Source organism: Lissotriton vulgaris, chromosome 7 (genome assembly GCF_964263255.1).
Source record: "Lissotriton vulgaris chromosome 7, aLisVul1.2, whole genome shotgun sequence".
In the NCBI taxonomy this organism is placed as follows: Eukaryota; Metazoa; Chordata; class Amphibia; order Caudata; family Salamandridae; genus Lissotriton; species Lissotriton vulgaris.
Window position 1 is genome coordinate 790,262,377 of NC_141695.1, and position 12,760 is coordinate 790,275,136.

Here is a 12,760-nt window from a genome sequence, read left to right on the forward strand (position 1 = left end):
AAGGCGGGTTACTCTGCCTATTCTATTCCAGCAGTATGCTCAGAATCGGGGAGGGGACGCCCCTCTGGTGGCCTCCTCATCTGGGCTGCTGCCTCATTGAATTGTAGGATAGTGGAGCAGCAGACCGGTTGTCGGGACCTCCTTAATATTACCCTGAAGGACTCCAGGGGTCGTGCTATTTTAAATATTTACAATATTTACGCACGAGGCACTAAGGGGGGAAGGCAGTCCCCAACAATTGCACTTCTGGAGGGCCTCTTGAGATCAACCCCATACAAGGCTTGCACCCTGGTAGCCGGCGATATCAACTGCACATTCGAGCCTTTAGGCTCGGACGTCTCCCAGGATCAGGATGAGGAGGACGCTAGGAGGGGGATCCCCGCCTTAGAAATAGCTCCCATCAAGAGGTGGACAGAGGTGGCCCTGCAAATGCATACCCTTAGTATGGAGTTCAATTTGAGGGCCCTTAACGGGAGGTCAGAGTCGGACAAGGGGGGGGCCCACACTTACAAAAGACCCAATCACACATCAAGAATTGACTACATCTTGCTTGATGTGTGTTTGTGGAACTCGGTGAGGGATATGGTTGTGGTCACCTCAGTAGAGAGTGATCACAACTTACTCTCCCTCGCTCTAGTCTCCTGGTGGTTAGCCGGTAGGGGAGGCCCGGCTCCCTCCTCCACAGCAGATCTGGGTGAGTCGCAAGTTGCACTTTGTGGGAGGCGAATAAAGTGGACGAAACTCGCCCTCTCTGAGGAGAAAGTTGCAGCAATAACTCATCTCCTAGCCCTAGCACAACTTAATCTGGGGACCACCACGGAAAGGATGGGGGCGGCTTGCAGGGTATTTAGCGACCTTACCGAGGCCCTAATAAATTTGTTCACTGCTCACTCAAGTAGAGTAGGGACCATAGAAAGGCAACCAAAAGTCAAGGGATGGTATACCCACTCATGTAGGGCGATGAAGACTAGACTGATAGAGGCAGTCAAGTCCAAATTGCAAATCAAGACCAGGGAGGCGAGAAAGGCTTACTCCAGGACCCTACAAATTGCTAAGAAGGAATGGGAGGAAAGGTTCTGGGCGGACTTACTGGATGCCATTAAAATAAGGACGCAAGAGGGTTTTGGAATCTGGTGGGCTCCCGTAACAGACCTGACGAGACCCTGAGGACTTGTAACATCCCTTCCTAGATCTGGTCAAAACACTTTGGAGCCTTATACGCTCCGGTAGAAGGGCCCCTAAATGACCCAGCCCCTTTCACCGGCTCGTTAGGGGATGTCACTCTTGATCTTTTTACGGCACGGGAGGTAGAGGAGGTTATTAAATGGGTGGCACCACGGAAAGCCGCAGGCCCGGATGGGCTTCCAGGAGACCTTTTGCGTGCATACCCAACTGACTGGGGCATTGTAATCGCTGCGCTTCTAAATGACATCTTGAAGGGTGGCCCAGTACCAGACTCATGGAGAGGGGCGGTGGTTGTTCCCATTTATAAAAAGGGTTGCAGAGATAGCCCAGGGAATTACAGGCCAATTAGCCTGATCGACTCCACGCAAAAGGTGGCAGGAAAGGCAATCTTGGGAAGGATTCTACACTGGGTGGACGACAATAGAGTGCTATCTGACTTCCAGGCCGGTTTCCATTCAGGAACGGGCACCATTGAGCAGGTCTTCAGGTTAGCACTCCTAAACTGGAAGGTCGTAGAACTAGGCAAGGGCAGTCTTTACTTGGCCTTCATTGACCTGAAGACTGCCTTTGACCTGGTTCCTAGGGAGGAACTTTGGAGGGTACTTCAGGGCTTGGGGCTGCCCCCCTACATTCTGTTCCTACTCATCAAACTCCACACCAGTAACCATGCCCAGGTCCGTTGGGGGAAAAATGGGGAAACAACGGACAGGATCCCGGTCTGTAGGGGTGTTAGACAGGGTTGCGTGCTAGCTCCCACACTATTTTCACTGTACGTCAATGGTGTGGTTGAGCACCTCCAGCAAGAACCAGCGGACGCACCCTGTCTGGGGGGCGTACGGATCCCTACCCTGCTGTTTGCAGACGATACTTTGCTTATTTCAAAAACTCCCCAGGGGCTACAGAAACTATTGACCCGCTTCCAGGACTTTTGTCTATCCAGAGGATTGGTAATCAATGTGGACAAAACTAAATATCTGATTTTACATCCTCCAAGGAAACTAGGTCGCCCGCCTGTTTTGAACACCGTCCCCTTGGAGAAAGTTTCAGAATTTGATTACCTAGGGCTGCGTATAACTGACAACATGAATTGGTCCTCCCATATTGACAAGATGGCCCTGAATCACAAAAAGGTAGGGGGGGCTCTGCGTAGGGAATTTCGAGCATCACCCAAATATTCTGTGAGACCTGCAATCGAGATCTACAAGGCCAGAGGCGTAACATCAGCATTGTATGGGGCAGAGCTGTGGGGCCATTGCAATCTAGAGTCCCTATCCAAGGCTGAAAACAAGTTTTTGAAGGACCTCCTAGCCCTCCCCACGAGTACCCCGACAGTCCCGGTGCTTTTGGACGTGGGTTGCAAGAGTATTAAAGACCAGGCTCGCCTTCGACCACTGCTCCTTTGGTCCCGTATATGGAGGGTGCCGGAGTTAAAATCTTATGCCGACGGCTTGGCAGAGGTAATGAGCATGGGAGGCTGGGCCAAGATTAAGTGGCTGAGGGACACCAAAAGTCTCTTGGGGGAGCTGGGCTTGGGGGACTGCTGGACTACAAAATCTGCTCCACCAAAGGCGGACCTCAAAAAAACTTTATTGGGACTGGGTCTCTGGCAAACGTATCGGAAACCCAAACCATTGTAACTCGACTGCAGCATTTCTGGAAATAAAGGACGTGCCAGCCTATGAACCCTACCTGAACTTAATCACCTTACCAGTAGATAGGGCTCTATACATTAAGCTCAGGGTAGGCACCCTCCCGATCGGGGCCTTTGTGTCCAAATGGAAATCCGGCGTTCAACTTTCGCCCTTCTGTGCCCTTTGTCCATCTAGGCCGGAAACGGTAGCACATATCTTTTTTGAGTGCCCGGACTATAATAATCCTAGGAGATACTGGCTTAAACCACTTTTTAGACGTCTGGGAACACGTAGGCACTTAGTTGCACTACGTATTTTATTGACTGATACCTCCCCTCCAATTGTGTGTGGTGTTTCCAAATTTTTAAAACGTTCCTGGTTGATTCGCTGCAAGAGACTGTCAATTTCAATTTAATAGACTTTTTAGCTAATTTATTTAGGGTCACTTCCTATTTTTATTGTCTTAGTATTTAAATGTTGACATGCCTATTTCCTGTTTTGAAATGCTGTTTTTATATGTATGTTTGCTTTCAAGATATCTTGCATATCGAATAAAAGCTTTCAACCAACCAAAATAATCATACAGTCAGGAGGTAAGTTTAGGTACCCAAACTCTACGACTTCAGGAGCCAGATTGCAAGGTTCAGTTGTTGCGGATCTGGGTGCTGAATGTCTCCATGGCTCTGAGTGAGAAGAGTGGGTGTGTTAGCCGCAGTCTTTGATGAGGCACCACAGAAAGTTCTAGAAAAGTTGTGTACCATGGTTGCCTCGCCCATGTTGGAGCAACCAGGATTAGTGTCAGTGAATGCTGGCGTAGTTTGCGTGCCACTAGCGGTATTAACGGTGCTGGGGGAAAAGCGTACGCAAATTTGCCTGTCCAGTTCATCCATATCGCATTGCCCTGTGACTGCGGATGTGGAAACCTGGCGGCAAAGTACAGGCATTTTGCGTTTTCCCTTGTGGCGAACAGGTCTATTTCTGGTTGCCCCCACTGTTGGAAGTATGGTTGTAGCACTGTGGGATGAATCTCCCACTCGTGCATCTGTTGGCTGTGTCTGCTGAGCAGATCCACTATTTGGTTGTCCTTGCCTGGGAGGTGTTCCGCCATGAGAAAAATGTTTCTCTGAATGTCCCACTTCCACATGCTTTGGGCTAGATGCGATAGCTGTGGAGAGTGTGTTAGTCCCTGTTTCTGTATGTAGTACATTGCAGTCATGTTGTCCGTCCGGATCAACACAGTCTTGTTGCATAAATGTACTTTAAACGCTTTCATTGGCAGAAAAATTGCCATTAGCTCTAGCAAGTTGATGTGCATTTTCTTTTGTTGTGTTGTCCATAGGCCCTGCACTGTGTACTGAAGGACATGGGCTCCCCATCCTATCAGGGAAGCGTCCGTCGTCAATACTATTTGTGGTACAGGCTCTTGGAACAGTCGTCCCTTGCAAAGGTTTTGTGGATTCCGCCAATGCAGAGAGTTGTATGCACGACTGGTCACCAACACTGGGTTTTTCAATTGTCCTTGAGCCTGGTTCCACTGCCATGCTAAGCACTCTTGTAGCGGACACATGTGTAGTCTTGCGTGAGGGACTATGAAGATGCACGAAGCCAGCATGCCTATCAGTTGCATAAACACTCGGGCAGAGAGCGAGTGCTGGGGCTTGAACTTTTGGAGCAGCAGTTGTATACTGTTTATTCTTGCAGTGTTTGGGTATGCTTTTGCTGCTAGAGTATCTATTGTTGCTCCCAGGTACTGTTGTACATGGGACGGCTGAAGATGAGAGTTTTGGTAGTTCAACGTGAAGCCTAGACTGTGCAGGAGGTGAATGGTGCGGGACATGTGGCTGGCACATTACTGGGCGGACTTTGCTTGTATTAGCCAGTCGTCTAGGTACGGATAGACGTGAATATGTTGTCTTCGCAAATGTGCAGCTACTGTCGCTAGGCATTTTGTGAACACCCTCGGGGCTGTTGTTACACCAAATGGAAGGACTTTGAATTGGTAATGCTGATTCTGTATTGTGAACCTGAGATATTTCCTGTGAGCAGGATGTATTGGTATATGGAAGTATGCGTCTTTGAGGTCCAAAGTTGCGAGGAAGTCCCCTTGTCGCAGCAGTGGTAAGATTTGTTGTAGAGTGAGCATATGAAAATGCTCTGATAAAATGTATTGATTTAGGGGCCTGAGGTCCAATATTGGTCTGAGCGACCAGTCCTTTTTGGGGATGAGGAAGTATAGTGAGTATACCCCTGTACCCTGATGTTCTAATGGTACTAGTTCTATGGCCCCTTTTTGCAGCATGCTGATGACTTCTTGCTGCAATAAGTTTAGGTGTTCTACAGACATAGGATGGTGTCTTGGTGGTATGTTGGGTGATGTGGAGGTTAGCTCTAGGCAATAGCCATCCCGGATAATTTGCCTTACCTACTTGTCTGTAGTGATGTTTTGCCAGACCGGTAGGAACTGCTGTAATCGTCCCTCGACTGGTGTTGTATGGTCTGGGGGTAGCGCCAAGAAGTCACTGCTTTGTGTTGGTAGAGGATCTGGTGGTATTATTCCCTCGTCCTTTGCCCTTATTGTTATTGCCGCAGAAAAAAAACAATCTGAGGATGGAGAGGATGCCCATGTGCATGTAGTTCAGGGGAGGAGCCACCTATCTCGTGATACTTCGAAGACTCTTCCAGGACAACAATGTGCAATCATCCGGACCCAACACTAAGAGGCAATCTATGCACAGATATGAATTCAGCAGCCCACATGCCTCGAACATCTCTTTATGGATTGAATTTTCAATACTCACCCATGTGGACTGCAGCTAAGAAATGTGAATAAAGTCAAACAAAATCCTCAAAAGAGTGAGAAATTGCCTTTGAGTTCAAACAAAATAGTAAAGAAGAAAAAAAAACGTATGGTCTTCATGATAGAGCTCTAGGAAGGCTGGGGAACACTTACTGCAGGTTTGGGGTGCAGATTAGTATTCTGGGACCCGTACAACCCTGAAACCTCTCTGAAAAGAGCGAGGAGCAGGTACACAGCCTGCACAGTCTTGGGCGTGCTGCATTCCTATAAAGAGAGAGAAAGGAGAGAGAGATAGGCGGTTGGTTGGTTACGTACATTTTACCCTAGGAGTCCTTATAATCAACAGATCTCAGTATTGCAAATTCCTTAGATCGAAATGGTAAAATAAGGATCTCCCAAATTTGATATGCACATTAATTATGGTGTTATTTATATTTTACATTTTTTCCTTTATTGCTACCCAGGCTTGTTCAGGTTGGCTTCCTGGTGATGAGGAAATCACCTCACAACAAATGGGCATCAACATAAGAAAGAATTTATTATGCCTTTAGTTTGAGACGGTGGACAATTATTTTCTCTGGATTTACATGTCTAGAAACTGGTGATTTCGTAAGGCTTAAGTAGCTTCTGATGACTGGCATTAACATATCCTTTCTGTGGCTGTTTCAAAATATGTTTAACAGTCTGCCAGGGTCTCTGAACTACAATCGTTTCCCAATTCCTTTCTGCAGTGTGTCATATGTGTGTTTCAAGTGTTTCTTTCCCAGTGGTACTATGGATGACTGATCTCACAGAAATGCCACGAATATTACAGTTGATACAAGCCATAGTTTATTCATGTATACATTTTTCGGGTCAGAAATGGTGCTTACTAATTTCAAGGCAATTGAACTGGTCTTATAGGTACCTTCTGAGCTGCTGTAATGCTTTCTGTCTTGCATTCAATGAGTGCGGTGCCCAGAGCGTCTCTAAGGATCCTGTACCCTTCACCATACACCAGAAACAGATCGATTTTGCAGGTCTGGTCTCTCTACAACAAACAAAGAATCACTCAGGTCAGCACAGAAGAGAAAACATCAACTCAGAGACTTATGAGCTCTAGAGGTGAATAAAAGAACTACATGTATTCCAAAAAATACACTGCACTTAAGTTACCTGCTGCTCAATGATTTCTGCAGGGAACATCCAGTGATAGAGAACATCTCTGGAGAGTTTTTGAACAAACTCCATTCCGTATTGGTTTGCCAGCTTCCTAACCAAGTAAATCAGGAACCAGTCATTTGATGCTTTTTTGCAAAATAGCTCAATTTCTTTCAGGAACCTCTGGTTCTCTTTGTCATTTGCTGCTTCTGGGGATCAAAATGTTCAAAGTTCATCTACTACTGGATAAAATACATCTTTCAAAGAAACAGACACAGAGAGAAAGAGGCAGGCAATGATCCTTGTTTCAAACATATTGAATTCAACTACCTCCTAATTTTCACACCCCTTCTCATCCTTCTTTTTGTCATAATGATCTCAGTAATTACACTTGATAAATGGCATATGCTCTGTAGTGTGGGATTCTATCTTAGACTTGGAGTGTCTGTTAGGGGTAACTAAACCTGGTTAGCTTATATTGAAGATACATTTAGTAAAACACTGGTACTGAATTTAGAACCCAATTCCATTTCAAAGTATATTGTTTAATGAACAAAAGAAGACAGAACACTCTAAATGTTTTGGAACACTTCACAAAAGGAGGACCTACAACGTTCAGTTTCTAGGATGTGACCAGTTCATCCTACGGAAAAGAAGACAACTCCCACCTTGATCCCTTAACTATTTCGCACCATAAGGAAGGAGGGCCTGCCTTTGAGGAACTGTTTCCTTAACAGCATGCAACTTGTAACCATCTGCTCTCTATGCTCACCAATAAATGTTGTCACCTGCCTGTCAGCTTTTATTACTCACTTTCCAACAGTTTACATCTAAAGTGTGTAAAACTAATTATTTACAGTGCTCAGAAACGGTACAAAGGCGTTATGAGACACTAAATAAAAACATGTTATAATAATATTTATTGCTATTATTTTATGACTTTCCAATTCAGTTCTCATGCTGGCAATTCGGAGTCTATCCTGTTCAGCTTGTTCATATAACATTCTATTCTAGACAACGTCTGGTCTAAGAAGGTGTCAATTTTCTAGTTATCCTCAACCTTTCAAAAGGAAGCCTCCGAGAATAGAAACACATACACTTTGAGTCCTGCATTCCCTGGAGTCTAACATTCCATAACAAAACATAGCATAACATGCATATTTTAAAGCACATGCTCACTCACCCTCTGGAGCACCCTAGCACGGAACAGATGCTTATTGTTATCCAATTCAATTCTAGATATTTTATTGATCTCACAAGGATGAAAGACTGAGAGGGCCCACCCAGTTTCCAACATCAAACCATAAGGTCTTTCATACATTCCTGAAATGGGTACATTTACACAGATCCACCAGACCGATTCTCAACTGTGGTATCAGAAACAAGCAGTGCCAACCTTCAAAAGCAAAGTTTGGCTAATGACCCACTAGTACTACAAACCTGCATTTGAATGACGCTGGAACAGAAATTCAGCAGCGGTATCCAAGCAGAGTCTGATCCTCGCAACTCTCTGCAAATATTCAATGGAAGACTCTTGACAGCAACTCTGTCTATTTAATTTGAGATATTGCTCCAGAAAGTGTCCCTCATTCCTCAGATGAGCCTGTTTCTCAGAATCGGAGTAAGACCTCATCTTCTCGTACATGGAGTCCTACAACCAAGAGACAGGCAAATGTATCAAGAAATCACTTTTATCAACTTCTTCTCCACTGTCCCATTGCTTCTTTGTTGACATAACTATCTACATCACATTGTTTGTGGCAGACTAATTCAGGATAAACCCATACTTCAGTACATCCAACAATGGAAAGTAAGGCCCTCTTGACACTGAGGAATGGGATTAGAAAGTAGAAAATGTAAGATTGAAAAGGAACAGGACAGACTGAAATATGAGCAGGTTTTAAAATGAAAAAAATCAAATGAAGGAAAAATGTTCTCAAAATAAGTAGAGGTTGAATCTACTAATCTTTTCCTGTATTCAAGTCTATGGTACATTCCTAACACACAAACTTCCTAAGCACCATTGACCATCGGCAGCAAACTCCATTGACCAGCAGCAACAAACTCCAATGACCAGCAGCTAGAAAGATTTGCAACTCTGTTTTTATGTAGACTCTTTCAAGAACCTCTGTTCTTGTTTCTAACAACTAATGTCCAATGCTCTTTGCAAACAATTCCTATGTATCTGCAAGGACATCCTCAGCAATGCGTAGATCACTGGACATAATCGCCACCCCACTCTCCTTCAGCTGAACAAGGGCTGTGAGGATAGGAAGGCAGAACGTGGAGTGTGGTGTGAAGATTTCCACCGATAACCTAAGCATTACCTCTCCCTCCCTCTTCATCTAATTTCTTATGTAAATGAGGACATGCAAAGGCAGAACTGAAGGATTGCAAAACAAAAAGAAAACGCCACAGAAGAAGTCAAATGCTTCCCCAGTGGACAGGTTTAAGAGAAAGCACAGCAATCGAGCAAATATAGCAGCCTTCTGTCCCCAACAGAAGCAAGAAGAAAATAACCCCATGGCAAAGGTAGAAGCTTTAGGATCCAGCAGCCAGTACTGCCCAAGGAAAGTTCAAAGAGAGGCCCATGTAGAAGCTCTACAGGCAAGCACCTCAGAGGCCATACCCATAACCAGCATTGTCTCTGGTCGCCCCTTTGACCAAACAGAGGATTTGAATCTCCAACCACCTAATAAGTCTAACTCACTGACCAACATATAGACAAAAGATCACAATCTGAAATTAGATGGTTTCCCATTTACAGTCCGTGCCAAGAAAGGGGGACAAGGTTAATTAGAGGAAATTGCCTTATGTAAATTAAGAATTGTAAAAGAAAGAGAGTTAATACATCCTGGGTATACAAACGTCTATACAGGGGAAAAACAAACAAGATTTTTATTCCTAATCGAAATAAAATGGCTCGGTTCATCTGCAGCAGTGGCCCAAATCACCCCCAAACATTTTATCTCCAAAAGGGTAAGTGGAAAGAGAGGCCAAGACTTACCTCCAGACAGTTGACAAAGAGTGCATACATTTCTGTCTTATCATCCTCGTCTAGGATAGCCTTGTCTTGCAAACTGGATAGATACTGCTGCACATAATCCTTAACATCATCAAAACTAAAGAGGGAAAGAGCAGAAAAAACATCAAACAGATACCGAATTGGCACACCAAACATGAGCCCTGCCCTGTTTCATCATCCAATACTGAGGGCCAGGGTGGACATCTTCCTTTTCCGTAGCACTGAGCTCTTACAGGACACATTCATCATCTGTACAAAGACCACCGTGAAAGTAGTAAATAATATGCAAAATGCCTTTGTGACAGGTGTCAGGCCCCCCACTGTCTCCCTCTGGTATGTGTAACCTCCCTACAATAAAGCTCTAGTGCAGGATGCCCCAGTAGGCATTAGGAACCTTAAAAGACACATTATGTCCCAGCTATAACAAAAATAAAAAAGAAGCTCCAAGAACTTGGCTTCTGGATAAACCTGTTGCCTTCCATACATGTGGTAGTTGCTGCGTGTACAAGCTGGGAATTAACAAAACTATTTGTTTTGGATACAGCAGATCTGAAAAATACTTGATTAACAGTTTTATCAACTGTAATACCACATTCACAGTGTATGTAATCATATGCTCATGTAATCAGATATATATTGGCAGCAGTGTGCAAAATCTTAAACTGCAAATCCAAGAACATGTCAGAACAAAAAAGAATATTGACATCAAATATCCCCTAGCAAACTATATATGTAATATTCATCTAAACAATAAGAATGTCAAGTTTCATGCCATCGAACATGTAACCATAAATGCAAGAGGTGGCAATAGTGAATTGTATTTGAGGCAAAGAGAATCTAAATGGATATGTCACATACGTAGTGTTAAGATGGGTCTTAATGTTAATAATGTATTTCATTATTTTCTATAAAAAGAACCCCAGACCATGCAGAAGATCTTGACTTATCATATTCTCCCTATACAAAAGATATAACTAATTTCTCGAAAGCATTGGATATGTCACCAAGAAAAACTATTACTGACATTTATGGAATTGCTTATATAATATGAAATGAGTATGTATGAGATCTAAAAGTAAAGTTTAAGAAGATCAAGAAATACAGCTTTTTGTTGCTGGTTACATGTTAATGTCTCATCAAGTATCCTTGATGTGGGTACTTTAAGAACATAGCAGTTTCTGGAGTATCTTTTTGGACTAACCTGTGAACAGGTTTTGTTTGACAGTAATTCCCTTCTGCAAAATGTAAGTGAGTTTTAACCTATGGAAAATGAACTAGTAACGATAATTTCTTTGAACTCCGTGATAATAGCAGTGTCTTCGTGCAATGTTTTCCATTTTAAGATGCAAGACGCAATCCACTTGAAAACAGTACATTTCTGACTCAACATCTACTTTAATAGCATGGTGTTGCTATGGTCAAGAACATGTCATCATGACGAATATTATTCAAAATGGCATGCATTGTTTTGATAAGAAATGTTTGGTATTTCAACCTATACCTCCGCAAAGGAATGGGAATTAATGAATTTGATCATGGATCCCCAAATTTGTGAATATATATGAATGTACCAAAATGAAATGAAAACATAGGGAAAACAAATTGGTAACGATAATTTCAGGAACACCATGACAATGGCGGTGTTTCTATGAAATGTTTCCCAGTCTAAGATGGTGGACGCAATCCTCGCGGAAAATAGTGCGTTTTCTATCTCAGCGTCGCACAGCTGTTTTGTGTTGTAAAACATTGGTATATAAAGAGAGGAATAAGAGCGTACCTTCGTTGCACACAACCCGGGCAGACATCAGGAAGTTTGTTACTAGTTATCATACCACTGGTAAGAGAAATACTCCTCGTATTGTAATAACTATGGTCCAGTTATATGTCCTTTTAGGTTTTGGAGTAAATTGTGGCCTTGGTTATTTAATTTTGGGGAACATACTCAGCTTGTGGTTGTCATGACCTTACATAGTAACATTAGCGCAATTGAACGATGTTCGGTATATAGTTAATACATGCTTCTCTAACTAGTCAGGGATCACCAGGATGGCGTCTCCCTGTTTTTTTTAATGTACATGCCATAACTTCAAGATGGCGCCCCCCATATTTTAATCTCACTTGGTGTGAAAGCGCTGTAAGAGAAAACATTTCTGCACCTTAATGGTTATGGTTTAAATACACTTTTTTATGTTTTAGAACAAAACTGTGGCCTCCCTCGCTTCATTTGAATAACATGCTTATTTATTGCGGGTAATTCTAGAAGCGTGGTGATCGTGCGTACTAATATTAGCACGGTTTTACGCTGATCGATGTGTATTTAATACATGTTTCTTTAGCATATCAGGGAGCCCCGAGATGTTATCTCCCTATATTGCTACTAGTTTAGCAAAGAAAATGTTTTAAAATCATGAAGGCGTCTCCAATACTCTAAATTTAGTTGGTGTTTGACCCATGTAAGGTAAACAAATTGCTTGTGCAATGTTTACTTTATTTGTATTTGTTAGCGAGAATATACACTGACAACTGTCATCGTGAGAAATTATATTGCAAATTTGAATCAACACCAAACCTTTGCAATCGGGTCTGTTCAGTACTTTCTTCCTATTGTGTGAGAGTAAACAGACCATTTGATATTGTTATAATTACATGGGCCATATTGTCACAAATGTTTTCGTAAAGCATGTTTTGCTACTATTCGGTTAACCTTAAATAGGTCGTTTCATAATACAGACTTCATGTAGGATCTGAAATTCTGACTAATTTGCGTGCATATTTTAGGAGTGCATGTATTGCAAATACCTAAATCTCCTTCTCTTCCATTGGTTAATGAAGTTTCCCGTACCTCGAATAAACTGCGAATTAACAACCTAATTGAAACATATGACAACAATTGCCTAAACAGAAAGAAACGCTTCTTTTAGGGCATACCTCTCTAATGTAATAATAATAAATGAAGTGTATGTTCATAATTCTCATTTTTCT

The 12,760-nt window shown here is 43.0% G+C and overlaps 1 protein-coding gene across 1 annotated transcript in view; it reads right to left on the minus strand.

Moving 5' to 3' along the window:
* Positions 1–12,760, minus strand: part of RNF213 (ring finger protein 213) — a 2,876,335-nt gene that overhangs the window by 539,380 nt on the left and 2,324,195 nt on the right. Inside the window, exons 45-49 of the mRNA XM_086931045.1 lie at positions 9,761–9,875; positions 8,194–8,404; positions 6,769–6,962; positions 6,521–6,643; positions 5,767–5,877 (exon numbers count right to left, since the gene is read on the minus strand). Coding sequence (XP_086787171.1) covers positions 5,767–5,877; positions 6,521–6,643; positions 6,769–6,962; positions 8,194–8,404; positions 9,761–9,875 — 754 coding nt within the window. The remainder of the gene's footprint in view (positions 1–5,766; positions 5,878–6,520; positions 6,644–6,768; positions 6,963–8,193; positions 8,405–9,760; positions 9,876–12,760) is intronic.